The sequence below is a fragment of the Bufo bufo genome, chromosome 11 (genome assembly GCF_905171765.1).
Source record: "Bufo bufo chromosome 11, aBufBuf1.1, whole genome shotgun sequence".
NCBI classification, from domain to species: Eukaryota; Metazoa; Chordata; class Amphibia; order Anura; family Bufonidae; genus Bufo; species Bufo bufo.
In genome coordinates, this window is record NC_053399.1 from 14,702,339 (window position 1) to 14,721,815 (window position 19,477).

The 19,477-nt window shown below is 49.6% G+C and overlaps 1 protein-coding gene across 4 annotated transcripts in view; it reads left to right on the forward strand.

Annotated features, from left to right (window-relative positions):
* AMN (amnion associated transmembrane protein) overlaps positions 1 to 19,477 on the forward strand; it is a 55,965-nt gene that overhangs the window by 12,180 nt on the left and 24,308 nt on the right. For all 4 annotated transcript variants that reach the window (XM_040411950.1, XM_040411952.1, XM_040411953.1 and 1 more), the window contains exons 4-5: positions 10,047 to 10,131; positions 10,704 to 10,939. In XM_040411950.1, coding sequence (XP_040267884.1) covers positions 10,047 to 10,131; positions 10,704 to 10,939 — 321 coding nt within the window. The remainder of the gene's footprint in view (positions 1 to 10,046; positions 10,132 to 10,703; positions 10,940 to 19,477) is intronic.

The window sequence follows — 19,477 nt, forward strand, 5'->3', positions numbered from 1 at the left end:
TTGGTACCATCAGCGCCCCATGCATTGTCCCTGTACTGTGACGTCACTGTGCGCATCGTCCCTGTACTGTGACGTCACTGTGCGCATCGTCCCTGCACTGTGACGTCACTGTGCGCATCGTCCCTGCACTGTGACGTCACTGTGCGCATCGTCCCTGCACTGTGACGTCACTGTGCGCATCGTCCCTGCACTGTGACGTCACTGTGCGCATCGTCCCTGCACTGTGACGTCACTGTGCGCATCGTCCCTGCACTGTGACGTCACTGTGCGCATCGTCCCTGCACTGTGACGTCACTGTGCGCATCGTCCCTGCACTGTGACGTCACTGTGCGCATCGTCCCTGCACTGTGACGTCACTGTGCGCATCGTCCCTGTACTCAAAAAGAATAAATAATGGGCGCTCCCTGGTGTGATATTATTAAAGTAAGAGGCGAACCTTATCGGTCTAGGCACAACTCTAGAGTGAATCCAGACTACTGAAGCGTCCTACTCAGTTGTAGGATATTAGTTCCTAATAGGCGGCTCAGGGTGTTTTTACTAGTCTTATGCTGCACCGCGCCGGGCGTTTATGGGGTATGTATGCCGCACATGCATTGCTAGGTTACTGGCTGGTTGCCTCCTGACTAGTATACACCCTGCCCTTGGGGTGATATTCAGCGGTCCGGCAGTGACACCCGGTTATGAATGTTCGAATTGAACATCCTGATGTCGCGCTTTTTGCCTTCTGGACCGCCGAGATATCCCCTTCAGATTCCAACGATTTGCCCACGTTGGGATATTTGCACCTGATCTGATTATAGAATGTGTCGGCAGATAAGAACCATTTGGCCCATCTAGTCCATAAATGATCCAAGACCTCTGTGCTTGCCGTCCTCCGGATATCTCAGGTACTCGGGCTGTTTGTGTATCCTTTCCCCCTTGTGTGTTGCCCACTGTTTTAATAAACAATTAATAAAGGTACATTTTTAGTATAGCGTTCCTCCACCGTCAGTGAATCACTTTATGTAGGTGCGCAAACACCCCAAAAATTTTTCAGCCCTTGACTTTTCTTCCCCTCCATGTGTCACCTGCTGGAGATGGTCCAGTCACCATTACACCCAATCTGTGTGACACCTTACAGGACGCGCAGGTCTCACATTGTCTTCCATCTGTGGATGAGGAATTTCTCCTGTACAGTCATCAGAAAATCATCTGTTATTTAAAATAAGTTTTTATGGTAAACAGAATTTTTAAAAACACTTCAGGTTCTGTAGAGATCTCTTCTCAGCAGTCATCTCATTATCATGACAGGCAGGATTGCAATGACCTATAAAGAACAATGCACCCCACATTCACAATAGGTGATGTCTTAGCTTATCTAATCCCCTTCCCTGCACAATCGCCTTTGCACGAATCACTGAGCATGCCCACGACGTCTGCGTGTCCCCTTTAAATGGATCCTACTGAGCGCGTACAGGTCATATCAGCAAGCAGGGGTGAACTTTACTAGCACGCAGTGCATGGGGCCCCCAGAGATCAGGCCAGAAGCTGTGTGTAAAGGGGCAGACACACCACCTGGGCCCGGGAGGCCCGCCCCGGCTGTAGAGCAGTAGTGGGTGCCCAGGCTGCAACGCTAATCTTTGATTAGGACTTAGTGGCCTTAGCTGTGCATGGGGGGGGCCCCCCCAGCCATAAGTTTACATGGGGCCCCAGAAATGCCAAATCCGCCCCCGTTAACAAGGACTGACATCATTTATGAGAGAACCCAGGGTCTGACCTCTTGGCAAGGGGGTGGACCTTGGCTGGCACCCCTGGGCACCACAATCTTAACGCAGTGTGAGAGTCCAACTTGCTCTATAGTAGAAAAATCCCCAGAACGCAGCAGCGATCTCCTATTCTTTGACTATGGTAGGAGCTCGCTTCTGCACTCACTGACGCCCCCTGCTGAATCACGCACTATGTAGAAGTAGTGGGGGAGGGGAAGTAGTGGGGGAGGGGAAGTGACAACTGCTCGGCACGTACTTTGCAGCCCTGGAGTCGCGTTGGTGTAATACGCCGTCTCCTCGAACAGAGGACCGTAAGCCGACTGATGCTTCCCCCCCCCCCCCCCTTTGTGTAGCTGTCGCTGCTGAGGCGGATGTTAACGAAAATGAATTTTCGAGGTACGGGTTGCCATGGAAACGCATGGCTTGTGTCAGCAGCCGTCAGTGATTGCAGACAAGTCTGTGTCTAGTAGGAGTTAATGCGACTGACGGGGCGGCCACGTGTCAGAAAATCTACTGGCCCCAACAAGTTGCATTCTTCTAAATTCATAGATTTAACCGTTTAGTGCCCGGGATTCATCAATCTATCGCTATCTATCTCATTATCTCTCTAGGGAGGGGATCAAAGGACCTAAAACAGCAGAGGGAAGGGGGGGGGGGGGGGGGCGACATCTTAATTTTGATGCCTTCTCTCCTGAGCACGGCCCCCCCAAGACACATTTTAATGTTTTGGGCTTGTGGTTATTGAAAGGAGTTTTTGCAGATTTATATAAACAGTGTTACAACTTTCTGGGGTTCCATTCATCACACTTTCAAGATATCTGCTTTCTGTCAGTGAATGAGGGCACAAAGATTTGCAATGATATTCCAATATTAGGCTATCCTAACAGCAGGGGCATACACAGAAATGATAGGGCCCCATTGCAAAATGAAGAATGGGCCCCACTTTGGGTTTGGACAGACCTATCGTGTCCACTACTTCTACTAAATTCTGTGCCTATTATTTTGATGATATATCTATACAGAGAAGCTCTGATTTCCTGACTCTATAAATGATATCATTCTGGTTGCCTGCAGCCTCCACTAGGGGGAGCTTTCTGGATGTAAATTTACACAGCTGGTATTGCACTCACTGGAAGTTGTATACATGTGTATGCAGTGAGCTCCCCCTAGTGGCAGCTGCTGGTAGACAGTATGCAGTGCGTGCACTGGTTCTACGGGAGACACTTCGGCAGAGCTCAGTATAAATGAGGTAAAGTTTTAGGAGCGGTGCTGATCAGCGTCTGTCCTTAACAGGTTATAGGATCTTCTGGGTCACTGACTTGTAACTAACACAGGGGAATGTGCCTGGGAGTAACAGGATCCGTGCAGACTGTCGGCCGCTCCGAGCATTGTGTGCGCCCCTTGTGTCATGTACACTGCAGCCTGGCTGTGATCCAAGTGACATCAGACCCTTCCCATCACTTATGAATCATTCACCTCTGATCTATCACATACTGAATAGGAAACTCTGACCGGAGGCATGAGGGGGAAAGATAAAAATACAGAATGCGCAGGGACAACTGCGGCGCGTGGTGGTGGCCACAAAAACTAATGGAAGCTAACAGATCTCTGCAGACCTCTTGCTGCAAGCCATGGTGGACGGCGGTGACCTCGTACTGTCACCCAATAGATCATCCAGATTAGGTCACAGAAATCCTATTATGTACCAAAGAGACCAAAAATATAGAGCAGGCTTAAAGGGCATGTCTTCCATGCAGTTTATATTGTATATACTTTTCGTGACTTATCCTGTACTGATCCTGAGTTACATCCTGTACTATACTCCAGAGCTGCACTCACTATTCTGCTGGTGCAGTCACTGTGTACATACATTACTTATCCTGTACTGATCCTCAGTTACATCCTGTATTATACTCCAGAGCTGCACTCACTATTCTGCTGTTGCAGTCACTGTGTACATACATTACTTATCCTGTACTGATCCTGAGTTACATCCTGTACTATACTCCAGAGCTGCACTCACTATTCTGCTGGTGCAGTCACTGTGTACATACATTACATTACTTATCCTGTACTGATCCTGAGTTACATCCTGTATTATACTCCAGAGCTGCACTCACTATTCTGCTGGTGCAGTCACTGTGTACATACATTACTTATCCTGTACTGATCCTGAGTTACATCCTGTACTATACTCCAGAGCTGCACTCACTATTCTGCTGGTGCAGTCACTGTGTACATACATTACATTACTTATCCTGTACTGATCCTGAGTTACATCCTGTATTATACTCCAGAGCTGCACTCACTATTCTGCTGGTGGAGTCACCATGTACATACATTACTTATCCTGTACTGATCCTGAGTTACATCCTGTATTATACTCCAGAGCTGCGCTCACTATTCTGCTGGTGCAGTCACTGTATACATACATTACTTATCCTGTACTGATCCTGAGTTACATCCTGTATTATACTCCAGAGCTGCGCTCACTATTCTGCTGGTGCAGTCACTGTGCACATACATTCCATATACTGTACTTATCCTTAGTTACATCCTCTATTATACTCCAGAGCTGCACTCACTATTCTGCTGGTGCAGTCACTGTGTACATACATTACTTATCCTGTACACAATCCTGGGAGCTAAACATACTGGACTCCAGACTGTCACATTTTACCTGCACTGATACATTGTAGCAAACTATCAGGAAATGGGAGAGAGTTATGCTGCTGATGTGTTTTGCCTAAACTGTAGCGAACCCTCAGCTGTTAGAAGTATCACTTTTGTACAGCTTTACCCTTTGGCATTACAAATGGGAAAGTGTTTCTTAAAGGAACACTCAAGTCAAAGCTGATGAGTAGTTTTCTGACTAGATTGGGGTCTGAGGGGTGGAGCCGTGACACCCTGATTCATTCTTGTAAACCCCTGACCCTGTACGAGACATAGAGCAGTGCCCGGAGTGCTCCTTTAAGCAATGGCGGTTACCCTGTAGGTACCAGCCCCGTCCGCAGCGCTTTTCTTGGCCCTCGTCTTTATGTTTTACATTAAGATTCGGGCACGTGAGTTTCTTATCACAATTTGTATCCACTGAGCGCAGGAAACATTCCGGAATTTCTCGTTTTCGCATTTGAAATGTTGGAAATTTCTGAAAGCCCCCTGGGAATGAGACGGGAGAAAAAGGGTTAATGATAACGAAAGGAGGAAAGTGGCATGGGGCGTGCGCCGGGCGCCTCGTGAGATCTGATTTGGTTACAGTCAAGGAATTTCTTTATTAAAAAGCTTGGGTAGTTTCCGCAGCGGTTACATGAGGTTATTGATGCGCTTCCTTCTATTGCCCAAACAGTAGGGATCTGCGCCACCTGCTGGGCAGCAGTGGAAAGGTGAAAGCCTAGAATCTTCTGTCTAGTATCTTGATGATGATGAGGATTTCATGTCTGACCTTCTGCTGCATTTTTATTTTTTTATTTTGACTGCATGGTTCCGCATACGGTCCGCAAAAAAAACCCGGAGCGGACATGGAAAGAAAATACGTTCGTGTGCATGAGCCCTAATATTGCTAACATCCAAGACAGTCTGAAATCCACCTCCTGTCTCATTAAAAGCTTTTGCTTTATTCCTCTTCGCCATGCTTTACACTGCAGCTTTGCTTTTTCTAGATTCACGGCTATGTACAAGGACAAGCTTTGCAGTTGAGCTGAATTCTATTATAGTAAGATCAGAATGATGGTGAATGACGAGCAACTAAATGGCCCTGGGAAAAAACAAATCGATAGACTAAGGGGGAGGGGCCTCTTAAAGGGGAGGGGCTGGCAGAGGTGTTGGCTTTTGATTTCTCTGCATGAACCAGTGTAATATGTGAGCAACCCTTTTAAAAAGACACCGGGGTGAAGTTTTTATTGAGATCTTACTTTAAAGGGCTTGTCCAGGATTAGAAACAACACGGCTGCTTTGTATCCAAAACAGCGGCCCCACCCTGTCTGTGGGTCATTTCTAGTATTGCAGCTCGTCTGCACTGGAGTGGCAGAGACGCCCCATGGACTGACCATTACTGAGTGAACGTGAAGTTGTGGAGGATGAGGGTCAGTAGAGGCACACAGGGACTGATGGGTATTTACTAAGAAAAGGGGCGATATGGGGGGGGGGGGGGGGGGAGTTACGGAAACAAAACCGGGGGGAGCATCAGGGAAATATAAGGAAGTGCGGCTCGTGTTCTGGGAACAGGCGGTGGATTCAAGAAATGAAACGGCAGATATTTCCCCCATTTCACATGAAGGCCAAGTCTGGCATGTTGGCTGAAATGGGCATGCTGTGGGCAATGGGCGCTCTCTATGTAGGGAGTGGGTGCACTCTATGTTGGGAGTGATGAGGAGTGGGCGCTCTCTATGTTGGGGGGAGTGGGCGCTCTCTATGTTGGGGGTGATGAGAAGTGGGCGCTCTCTATGTTGGGGGTGGTGGGAGTGGGCGCTCTCTATGTTGGGAGTGATGAGGAGTGGCGCTCTCTATGTTGGGAGTGATGAGGAGTGGCGCTCTCTATGTTGGGGGTGGTGGGAGTGGGCGCTCTCTATGTTGGGGGTGATGAGAAGTGGGCGCTCTCTATGTTGGGGGGAGTGGGCGCTCTCTATGTTGGGGGTGATGAGAAGTGGGCGCTCTCTATGTTGGGGGTGGTGGGAGTGGGTGCACTCTATGTTGGGAGTGATGAGGAGTGGCGCTCTCTATGTTGGGAGTGATGAGGAGTGGCGCTCTCTATGTTGGGGGTGGTGGGAGTGGGCGCTCTCTATGTTGGGGGTGGTGGGAGTGGGCGCTCTCTATGTTGGGGGCGGTGGGAGTGGGCGCTCTCTATGTTGGGGGCGGTGGGAGTGGGCGCTCTCTATGTTGGGGGCGGTGGGAGTGGGCGCTCTCTATGTTGGGGGCGGTGGGAGTGGGCGCTCTCTATGTTGGGGGCGGTGGGAGTGGGCGCTCTCTGTTGGGGGCGGTGGGAGTGGGCGCTCTCTGTTGGGGGCGGTGGGAGTGGGCGCTCTCTATGTTGGGGGCGGTGGGAGTGGGCGCTCTCTATGTTGGGGGCGGTGGGAGTGGGCGCTCTCTATGTTGGGGGCGGTGGGAGTGGGCGCTCTCTATGTTGGGGGCGGTGGGAGTGGGCGCTCTCTATGTTGGGGGCGGTGGGAGTGGGCGCTCTCTATGTTGGGGGCGGTGGGAGTGGGCGCTCTCTATGTTGGGGGCGGTGGGAGTGGGCGCTCTCTATGTTGGGGGCGGTGGGAGTGGGCGCTCTCTATGTTGGGGGCGGTGGGAGTGGGCGCTCTCTATGTTGGGGGCGGTGGGAGTGGGCGCTCTCTATGTTGGGGGCGGTGGGAGTGGGCGCTCTCTATGTTGGGGGCGGTGGGAGTGGGCGCTCTCTATGTTGGGGGCGGTGGGAGTGGGCGCTCTCTATGTTGGGGGCGACAGAACACTCTGTAGCTGGCAAGAGGGTGCACTCTGTCGGAGGCTATGTTGGGCAACTGGAGTGGGCATGCTCAATGTTGGGGGCATCTTGGAGGTGAGCAGAATGTCCCAGCAGCACAGAGTATTTTGGGGTGTGCTGAGTCTGTCTGTCCACTTGGGGCGATATGAGGACATGAGAATCCAGCGTCTTCAGAAGCCTGAACCCAGAAATCCAGAAACGTTAATGTGAACTTCAGGATTATGGGAACAGAAACATAAGTGTGAAGGCGAGAACATTGGAGACACATGGCTGCAAACTTGGTCACTGCGGCTGCACCGTGTGTCTGAGGCTGCAGACGTTGAATGGGGTCTCTGCGTCTACTCTGTGTGTAATGGGCTGTAGGCAGCTCACGGGGTCTCTGCAGCTGTGCTGTGTATATAGAGTATGAGTCTGCTGACCTTAGATGGGGTTCCCTGCGGCTGCACCTTGTGTCTGAGGATGCAGACAGTACATGGGGTCTCTGCGGCTGCGCTGTGTGTATAGAGTATGAGTCTGTCGACGTTACATGGGGTTCACTGTGGCTGCGCTTTGTGTATGGGGCTGCAGGCAGCACATGGGATATCTGCGGCTGCGCTGCGTGTATTAGGCTGCAGGCAGCGCATGGGGTATCTGCGGCTGCGCTGCGTGTATTAGGCTGCAGGCAGCACATGGGGTCTCTGCAGCTACTCTGTGTGTATGAGGCTGCAGGCAGCACATGGGGTCTCTGCGGCTGCGCTGTGTGTATGATGCTGCAGGCAGCACATGGGGTCTCTGCGGCTGCGCTGTGTATGAGGCTGCAGACAATACATGGGGTCTCTGCGGCTGCACTGTGTATATGGGGCTGCAGGCAGCACATGGGGTCCCTACGGCTGCGCTGTGTGTATGGGGCTGCAGGCGTCATATGGGGTCTCTGCAGCTGCACTGTGTGTATGGGGCTGCAGGGAGCCCATGGGGTCTCTGCGGCTGCGCTGTGTATATAGAGTATGAGTCTACTGACGTTACATGGGGTTCACTGCGGCTGCGCTTTGTGTATGGGGCTGCAAGCAGCACATAGGGGTCTCTGCAGCTACTCTGTGTGTAATGGGCTGTAGGCAGCACATGTGGTCCCTGCGGTTGCGCTGTGTATGAGGCTGCAGGCGGTACTTGGGGTCCCTATGGCTGCGCTGTGTATGAGGCTGCAGACGGTACATGGGGTATCTGCAGCTGCGCTGTGTATGAGGCTGCAGGCAGCACATGGAGTATCTGTGGATGCACTGTGTGTATGTGGCTGCAGGCGTCATATGGGGTCTCTGCGGCTGCACTGTGTGTATAGGGGTGCAGGTAGCACATGGGGTCCCTGCGGCTGCGCTGTGTATGAGGATGCAGGCAGCACATGGTGTCTCTATGGCTTCGCTCTGTATATGAGGCTGCAGACAGTACATGGGGTCTCTGCGGCTGCACTGTGTGAATGGGGCTGCAGGGAGCACTTGGGGTCTCTGCGGCTGCGCTGTGTGTATGAGGCTGCAGATGTCATATGGGGTCTCTGCGGCTGCGCTGTGTATATGGGACTGCAGGCGTCATATGGGGTCTTTGCAGCTGCACTGTGTGTATGGGGCTGCAGGGAGCACATGGGGTCTCTGCAGCTGCGCTGTGTATATAGAGTATTAGTCTGCCGACGTTACATGGGGTTCACTGCGGCTGCGCTTTGTGTATGGGGCTGCAGGCATCACATGGGGTCTCTGCAGCTACTCTGTGTGTAATAGGCTGTAGGTAGCACATGTGGTCCCTGCGGCTGCGCTGTGTATGAGGCTGCAGGCGGTACATGGGGTCCCTATGGCTGCGCTGTGTATGAGGCTGCAGGCGGTACATGGGGTCTCTGCGGCTGCACTGTGTGAATGGGGCTGCAGGGAGAACATGGGGTCTCTGCGGCTGCACTGTGTGAATGGGGCTGCAGGGAGCACATGGGGTCTCTGCGGCTGCGCTGTATATATGGAGCTGCAGGCGTCATATGGGGTCTCTGCGGCTGCGCTGTGTGTATGGGGCTGCAGGCGTCATATGGGGTCTCTGCAGCTGCACTGTGTGTATGAGGCTGCAGGCAGCACTTGGGGTCTATGCGGCTGCGCTGTGTATATAGAGTATGAGTCTGCCGACGTTACATGGGGTTCACTACGGCTGCGCTTTGTGTATGGGGCTGCAGGCAGCACATGGGGTCCCTGCGGCTTCGCTGTGTATGAGGCTGAAGACGGTACACGGGGTATCTGCGGCTGCGCTGTGTATGAGGCTGAAGACAGTACATGGGGTCTCTGCGGCTGCTCTGTGTGTATGAGGCTGCAGGTACCACATGGGGTCTCTGCGGCTGCTCTGTGTGTATGAGGCTGCAGGCGTCATATGGGGTATCTGCGGCTGCGCTGTGTATATGGGGATGCAGGCGTCATATGGGGTATCTGCGGCTGCGCTGTGTATGAGGCTGCAGGCAGTACATGGGGTCTCTGCGGCTGCTCTGTGTGTATGAGGCTGCAGGTACCACATGGGGTCTCTGCGGCTGCTCTGTGTGTATGAGGCTGCAGGCGTCATATGGGGTATCTGCGGCTGCGCTGTGTATATGGGGATGCAGGCGTCATATGGGGTATCTGCGGCTGCGCTGTGTATGAGGCTGCAGGCAGTACATGGGGTCTCTGCGGCTGCTCTGTGTGTATGAGGCTGCAGGCGTCATATAGGGTCTCTGCGGCTGCGCTGTGTATATGAGGCTGCAGGCGTCATATGGGGTCTCTGCGGCTGCGCTGTGTATATGGGGATGCACATATTATTAGTATCAGTGGTGTTTGCATTGATGTATGTAACTGTCTATCTGATTCTGTTTCCAGTTCCTGCCCCTGGATGGAGAGTTCATCCTGTCGCCTGGTGCCGGCTTTATCGCTGCGTCCAGAGATGATCCAGAATGTGACCAAGGTAAAGTGAAGACTCTTCTGACATCAACAGTGAGGTATGATGGAGGTGCAATATATTCTGGTGCCCCCTAGTGGACAACCCCAGCAGTGCATTACAGCAAGGATCGTGTACCCTATTACTGTAGATTACAAATCCTAATACGCACCTCAGCCTCTGTAGAACCTTATAATATGTCCCACAGCTGCTGCAGAACCTCTTATTATATACCACTACTGCTGCAGAGCCTCTTATGATATACCACTACTGCTGCTGAACCTCATAATACACACCTCAGCTTCTGCAGAATTTCTTAATACATGCCTTAGCTCCCGCAGAACATCTCATTATATACTGTACCTCAGCTGATTAAGAACCTCATGATACATGCCTCACCTGCTGCAGAACCTCTTATTAGATACCTCTGCTGCTGCAGAACCTCGTAATAGGCGCCTCAACATGTAGGAGCCCACTGAGCTTATGCACGTGAGGGGGCACGGCTGGCACGGTGGGCATCGCACAGGATTTGCGCCTTCGGTGCGGTCGTGTGATAATTGTGCGGCTCGTGCTGCTGACTCCGGGTCTCTTACATTCAGGGACGTCTCTACACTTTCACGATGTGGATCGGTTTCGGTGGTTTGACCCGACGCTCTGGCGCTCTGCCCTGTCCACCGATGACCTGGACACGGGCAAATTCCTCTTTGCCGTGGACGCCGAATGTGTTCCCTGTCGCTATGATGACGTCATTTTTTCTCCTGAAACCTCCTTCCGGGTCCAACTCGAGGAGTCCAGATCCGACATTCAGCTGAGGAGCCTCTCTGTGCTGGGCCGAGTAAGTTCATTCAAGGAATTATTATTTATTTATTTTTAATGCTCCAATGAAGAATGGTTTTGTGTACACAGCCTCCATGCAGATCTAGGGGTTATACCTAGTGCAGGGTCTGAAGGGGTGGAGCATGACACCGCTCCGCCCCCACAGACCCTGCAAGAAACTGCTTTGCCTGGTGCTTTCCTTGACATGCACATACCACAGGTCGCCTGCAGGGGGAGCAATGACGTCAAATATTGCATAGAGCTACAGTATAAAACAGAGCGATGTGCAGCCTCATTGGAGTGTGGCCCCAACTATCTTGGGGCCACATGAAATGACAAGCTACAGCCCAGACATTATGATAACTGGCTTCTATAGGGGGTACAAATGTCACATAATTGTAGCCTTAGCCTTAAAGGGGTTGTCCAGTTTTATGTAAGTGGAGCTTAATCACTTTATAACGAGAAGTTCTGCGACTTTCTAATATACTTTGTATTTCTATTTCTCCTCATTTTCAAGAACTTTGCTTGCTGTCAGTGAATGGGATGAATCGTTTACATCCGGAGGCTGAAACGTGGTTCTGACTAATATATCTCTCACAGCTGAGGGTTTGTTACAGTTGCGTCCAGTCTAGACAATCCTCTGAGTCGCACATCAGCAACACAAATCCTGCCCCTGTCCGATAGTTTGCTACAATGTATCAGTGCAGTTGAAATGTATCAGTCTGGTGTTCGGGCTGACTGAATACAATTGTAACGAATGTTCAGCTGTGAGACGCATTAGGTCTGTACTGGTTTTGAGCCTCTGGAAATAAATAAGAATGTTTCCAGTCGTTTTCAGCAAGCAGAGGTCATGGAATGTAATTGCAGAACCTTTCGTAATCGGAAGGATCACCTTGCCTTTCAGGGGAATGCTAAAGAATTGCATAAAGAGCCTCTGTCAGCATAATCAACCCTATTAAACCAGCATGCTGCCTGGTAGGGTTGATAATGCTGATTAAAACGGCGCCTTTCTTTTGCCTGTATGTTAAACAGCTGTAGAAATTTCTGAGATTTATTCATATGCAGATGAACATGTTGGAGCACCAGGGGGTGAGCCTGAATTCTTAGAGCACTGCTTTTGTAACACCCCCTGTGCTCTGCACATTCCCCCCCTCCCCTTGATTGACAGGGCTAGACATTAGCATGCTGGGGGCAGAGCTGTGTACTAGCGTGTACATATCATACACACGACTTACTAAAGCCTTACTATGTTGAGAATAGAGATTTTCTACACTTAGAAAGCTAATACTTATTACTTACAGGCACAATAAATGATTATAATGACATCAGTAATATCATTAGCTTTCTAAGAATAGAAAACCACTGTTGTCAATAAGGCTGTAGCCTAGAGGTAAGTGCTCAGCCTTGCATATAGATTTTTAAATCCCAGTTATTTTTCGCTCTCTCTCCTTTAACCCATAATAAAAGGCCATAGCCTTACTATATTGACAATACAGGTTTGCTAAACTTAGAAAGTTAATACGTAGTACTGGTTTATTCACAGGCACACTATATGATTATAAAGAAGCCAGTAATATGTATTAGCTTTCTAAACATAGAAAACCTATTTTCTCAATGTGGCAAGGAGGTAAGTGGTCAGATTTGCATGCAGATCTGCCACGTTCAAATCCCAGGATGAAGCTGTAGATTTTTTTTCTTCGTTTTTTTTTCTCTCCCTCATTTAACCCCCAATGAAAGGCTATAAATAGCCTTACTATATTCAGAATAGAGTTTTTATGTATTTACAATGAAACGTATGGTTTTAATCGGCATGATCAACCCTACCAGCCAGGATGCTGGTTTAATAGGGTTGATCTTTCTGACAAAGACATTTTTTTAGTAACAATCCCATAAGACCCACTGGAGAGTTTCCAGGCAATATCAGATTCGCTGTCTCCAACCTCTTGGGGGTTGTAGTTATACCACAGACCACTGCTCTATAGACGAATGCAAATATCTGCTGGAGGGGGAGTAGGGTCTACGAGTTCATGCTCGGGATAGGCACACAAGTTTGTGATAAGGAATTGTCTTTTAAGCAGTTGTCAGATCGAATCTGGACGGTAAAGGTCACTTCACACAGATGAACTTCTTGTTGTGCCACCTTTAGGACACCAAACACTGCTCCACCTGCGGTCAAACCCGATCTGTGTGTGGGCGGCTGCCCGGTGCCATCCTCCTCACCTGCGCTGACTTGTCGCCGGTGATTCACGTCTTCAGACTTCGCAAACACGTCTCGGGTTTCTGGGCGTTTTCTTCAGACGATAATTAAAGATCTTTCCTTTTTACTCCTTGACACAATAACGAATTCTCCACCGCAGAGCGTTAACCCTTTCCCTTTCGACCTACAGCAACAGACGCACCGCTATGCTGTGACCTTAAGAGACCTCTACAGAACATTGCTCTCGTCCCTCTACCTCCAGAGACAGAGTGCCATATTCTGCAGACTATTACATTAGCAGCCTCCAGAGGTCTGCAGAACATTGCTCTCGTCCCTCTACCTGCTGGGACACAGTGCCCTATTCTGCAGATTATTATTACGGTATTAACCCCCAGAGGCCTGCAGAACTTTACTCTGTTCTTTTGACCTTCTGATGCATACCTAGTGATGCATGCTGCAGATTATCACATCATTGCTATTCCACACCTGCAGAACATGGCTCCACCTCTTCCCTTCTGCAACCTCCGCATGCCTAGTGATTTATTCTGCAGATTATTGCTTGGTTGGCCTGTAGAGATCTGCAGAACATTGCTCTGTTCCCTCTTCCTCTTGACAAAACATATTATGTTCTACAGACTATTGTATCACTCCTCTCTTTAGGCATCTGCAGGGCATTGCTCATTTCTGACCATGTGGCGGATACACATCAATAAGCTCTGCTGAACATTGCACTCTCTACCCCCTCCTGATACATGATACAGTGATATATTCTGCAGATTATTACATTATCTGGAGATCTGCAGCGCATTGCCCTGGTCCCTATTTTCATTGGCGTACTGCGGAATATATTATCGTGTATATTCCTGACTTCTTCTACCAGGAGACCTAAAATGTATGAAAATTTTTAGGAACCACCCCAAAAAAGCTACAAATGCCAGAACATTCCATTTCTTCTTGGCTGTCTTCTGCAGACTATTACATAGTGATCGGGTGTTCATTATATTCTGCATGTATAGAAACCACTGAACCTATCAAATCAACATGCAGTGCCAACCACCTTCCCTTTAAGGTTGTCAAAGCCCCGCCCCCGAGGACATGGTCAATAATAAGCCTTGACGATTATATCAAAATAAATGGATTCAACCAATCATTAGGTGAATTTATTAAACTTAAACTGTATCCCCCAGGCTCCTCCCCCTTAGCAAAGCTCCACCCCCCAATCAAGGCTCCTCCCCTCAGGTTACTTCTTGACCTCTTTTCTCATTTCTGTACAGTAATCGCCTCTCCATGTGCGGACTTCCTGCTGAGCTTGCTCTTCTACAGAGAATCCAATCAGACCTGCAGTGTAAAGCAGCGCCCACTTGCTGCAATCAAGTCAAACGCTATCTGTGGTAGGGAGAACAGTCCCTTGCAGCGGCAATAAAACAATGAGAAGTGAGGGGCGGAGCTTGCCAATGGCGGAGTGAGCAGCACACTGCCTGAGCTCCTGAGCACCGCCGGCATTTACAGCCCCATATAGCATCCAGAAGCCCACAGATTTTTCATGGGTCGCAAGAGGGGCACAGCTAACACCCCGGCACCCGCATCACGAGAATCGGGGGACATCACAAAGTTCCTGTGCCCGTCCAGCCAGCCTGAAAGCCTGAGATCCGGCGCCACAACCTCCAAGATGGCGGAGCAGGCGCGGGAAACGAGCGCCTCTACTCCTCTGACTAGAGGGAAAACTGCGGCCCTCACCTCCAGGAACCAGGGGGAACATAGCACCGGAGGACCTCCGGTTTCATATGCAGCAGTGGCAGCAGCGGTGAGTCCTACCTTGGGGTCCGTCCCTTCATCGCCAGCCTCCAGGGGTTCAGAGGCCTATTCAGGCCCACAGCTCTCCCACCACAGCTCCCCTGCCTTGTCGGCTGCCTCCAGTAGATCGCCCACTGCCCTCTCCCATGAGGATGACTGGGACTGGAAGCTCCATTTAAAATCCCTTCCCACTACTGCTGAGGTAGATGCTTTGCTCAGCAGGATGGAAGCTTCCCACAAGCAAGATATTGCGGCCTTGCATCAGGATATCAGGCATGTGGGGCAGAGGGTAGAGGAGGTGGAGAACAAACAGGAGCAGATCTTTAATACTCTGGATTGTCACCGTGCAGTCATTAATGAGCACGCTGCTCAAATGCAGGACATTCTAACCCACATGGACGATATTGAAAACCGCAATAGGAGAAACAACCTCCGAATAAGGGGGGTCCCTGAATCTGTAGAAGATCTGCCATCCTGGGCGCAACGCCATTTTGCCTCACTTTTGGAAATTAATCCGGACAGGATCATTGAGATAGATCGGATCCATCGGGCGCTGGGCCCAAAATCAACGGACCTGAAACGTCCCAGGGACATTATTTGCCGTATTCACTTTTACAAGGAGAAGGAGTCCATCCTCAAAGCTGCTCGAGCTGCGGCTGGCCCTGAATCGGGCCCGAATACCATCCAGATCCTCCCGGACCTAGCACGCCGCACCTTACAACTTAGGAAGGCCTTGAAACCGCTTCTATCCACACTCAGGGACAATGAGATCCTGTATAGATGGGGGTATCCCTTCCAGCTCTCGGCCAAGAGAAACGGGAAGTCTGCTACGTTCAAATCTCTTGAAGACCTCCCCAGATTTCTGGCTACACTAGATCTCCCCGCGGTGGAGCTGCCTGACTGGCCCAGACCCCTCATGGTGCCGCCCGTTAGTGATCGTGAAGAATGGCAAGAGGCGATCCCGAAACCGCAGAGGCATCCCAGACGCCATTCCAGACCACCTGTTTGAGCCTAATTGGCTTTCGTGGGACTTCACATATTATCCCAATGCGCTGGTTCAGTGTATAGTATTCATGTTCTAATGTTTTATGCTATATGTTATATATCTTTGATATTCCTTTTTATATGCCGGGGGTCAGTGGGGCTGCTGCCTTGCCCTTGACCTCTCCTCCCCTCGTTAGGGGTATCGACACCTGGTGTCGAACGTGACTATAGTCACTTACTAGTCTACCTCGGAGCCATAGTTTTTGGCTCTCTCTTATAGGAGGTTTTTCTTTTGTTTTGTTTTTTTTCTTTTCTTTTTCTTTGTTGTTTTATCTGCGTGTTGCTTGTTAGTCCTTGTCTCTTTCCTTTTGTTTGGATCCTCGTGTTCCCTCCCCCACTTAATCCAGTTTCCTCTCAGAGGTCGGTAAGATGTCCCCTCTCTCTTTTTGTACGTATAATGCCAGGGGCCTAAATAAACCAGAAAAACGTAGCCAGATTCTATATCGCTTTCACCGGAAGCGGGTCATGCTTATTATGTTCCAGGAGACCCACTTTAAGCTTGCCTCGGTTCCCAGGTGTGACCGTGGGTATTACACGACTTGGTTCCATAGTCCCAACCCCGTCAAAAAAGCAGGAGGTGTATCTATTGCATTCCATAAATCTTTTCGGCCTACGATTTTGGCTACAGATATTGATAGTAGGGGGCGCTATGTATTCCTCAAGCTGTCTGATGGTCCACGTGTATACACGGTTGCTAATGTCTATTTTCCCAACCAGGGGCAGATTCCATATGGCTCCAAGATTCTCAGGAAACTGGCTCGCTTTGCAGATGGATCCTCTATCATCCTGGGCGGTGATCTGAATATGGTGATGGACCCGGATCTGGATTCTTCGTCTGGTAGGTCAGCTATCTCTCCGACATCCCAGCGTTCCTTTAGGGAAATCCTGTCCTCTCTCCGCCTTGTAGATCTCTGGAGGGTGCTGCATCCGGGAGTCAGAGATTTCAGTTTTCATTCTTTAGCCCACAATAGCTATGCCAGACTAGACCATTTATTTATTTCACAATCTTTGCTTGAGGAGGATCCACTTAGCTCAATGGATGGCTTCCTTTGGTCTGACCACACTCCAGTGTATGGCCTACTGAGATTTCAGCAGACGCCTTCCCGTCCCTTCACGTGGAGATTGAATGACAATCTTCTTAACGACCTGGTGTGCATGTCAGACATTAGGAAGGCCATCTCTGAGTTTACAGTTAACCACCAAACAGACCCCTCTCCCCCGCCGATTAAATGGGAAGCCCTTAAGTGTGTGCTCAGGGGGATTTTCATATCTCATGGCGCTAGACTCAAAAAGGAGAAGTCCGCTAAACTCTCCTCCCTACTTTCACAACTCGACGGGAAAGAGACCTCAAATAAATTGACCCCCTCTGATCAGTTGAAAGCTGATATCTCGCTGCTCCGCCAACAAGTAATTCAAATTCTAGACCAAAGATCACTATGTTTGCGTGATAAGGTAAAATTTGGATTTTTTGAATATGGCGATAAAAGTGGGAAGTGGCTTGCCAGAGCTCTACATCCTAGGTTACCCCAGACCCAGATATCCTCACTTAACACATCCGACAAGGGAATTGTTTATGCTCCATCCGAAATCTCATCAGAATTCCGCACCTATTATAGCTCTCTTTATGACTTGAACACAGGGAGGGACTCAGCGTCTGCTTCCTTTACACAGGATACTAAAGATTATCTAGACCAATTCGGCCCTGAAAAGATTCCTAGCGTAGATTCTTTGGCGCTGGAAGATGACTTTTCATCCCCAGAAATTGCGGGAGTTATAAGAGATCTCAAAAATGGGAAAAGCCCAGGCCCAGATGGCCTTACCCCACGCTTTTATAAGCTTCTTATAGATGAGCTATCCCCCTTATTACTCGAATCTTTTAATTCCATAGCAGTGGGAACCCCCTTCCCTCCCCAAACTTTACAGGCCCATATAACGGTTATACCTAAACCTGATAAAGATCCCTCTTATTGCTCCAATTATAGGCCTATTTCTCTTTTAAACGTGGACCTAAAGGTGTACGCTAAATTACTAGCCTTACGATTACACCCCCTCATCCCGAAGTATATCCATCAGGAACAGGTGGGCTTTGTCCCGGGCAGGGAAGCTCGAGATAGTACCTTGAAGACCTTGGGCATCATAGCTAGAGCTAGGAATACTAGGTCTCCTCTGTGTTTACTTTCAGTGGATGCAGAGAAGGCCTTTGACAGGGTCAATTGGGGCTTCTTAACCTTAACCCTGGAGCATTTAGGACTCGGTTCTAAAATGATTAAACGTATTATGGCTCTCTACTCTTCTCCCTCAGCTCAGGTAAGGGCTAATGGCCTTTTATCCACACCTTTTGCTATCAAGAATGGTACACGCCAGGGTTGCCCCTTATCCCCCTTCCTATATATTCTGACCATGGAATCCTTAGCTAATGCGCTGCGCAATAATCAAGATATAAAGGGGGTGAGAGTTGGAACTAAGGAGCATAAACTTTCCCTTTTTGCCGATGATTTGCTTCTCTATCTCTCGGACCCCAGAATAGGCCTTCCTTCGGTCCTGCGGGAATTTGAGAGATTTGGGAGGCTTAGTAACTTCAAAGTTAATATCCAGAAATCTGAAATCTTGAATATTTCGTTACCACGCAGGGAAATTTCTCATGTTAAAGAAAGCTTCTCGTTTAAAGTAGCCTCGGACTCGATTCGCCACTTAGGCATTAACCTCCCAGCAAACCCCAATCTCCTCTTTCAAATGAACTACAAACCCTTATTTAGGAAGGTAGAGGCTTCTCTCCAGAAGTGGTCCCCCCTGCAGATTTCTTGGTTTGGTAGAATAAATGCCCTAAAGATGGATATCTTACCCAAATTCCTCTACCTGTTCCAGACTGCCCCGTGTATTATACCAAATAGTTTTTTTGCCCAATTGCGGTCATTAGCTTCTAGGTTTATCTGGAATGGCACTAAGGCCAGGGTGAGTTACAGAGTTTTATCCAGAGCGAAGAGTGTGGGGGGAGCTGGCCTTCCTGACTTCCAGGCATATTTTAGAGCTTCCATTTCTAATTGTGTTCTAGACCTTATACACAAACGATCTCTGAAACTTTGGGTAGACATAGAACACACCCTCGAGCCCCATATGGTACCTGGGATATTTTGGCTCCCTATAGCAACACTAAATAGCCTTCTACATACTCTTTGTTCTCCCCTACTTCAGATCCTGATCAAACTATGGAGTAGATTTGCCTCCAAAATCAAGTTAATCTCCGCACCGGGTCCTTTGACGCATATTGTGGCTCATCCTGGCCTCCCCTCACAGATCAAGAATCTCCCCTTCTTCCGCACAATTCCCCCGCCCCGGATCCTAATTAGGGACATCTTTAACAGCTCAGGGCTCCTACCTCTCGTGGATCTATCACACATATTCCAAAACTCCCCGAGCCGCTGGTTCCACTACTTTCAACTTCGTAGCTTCTTGGGCTCTCTGGCTCCCGGATCGCAGCTGTCTGCCCCTCTGACAAATTTTGAAAAGCTCTGTGTTGCCAAC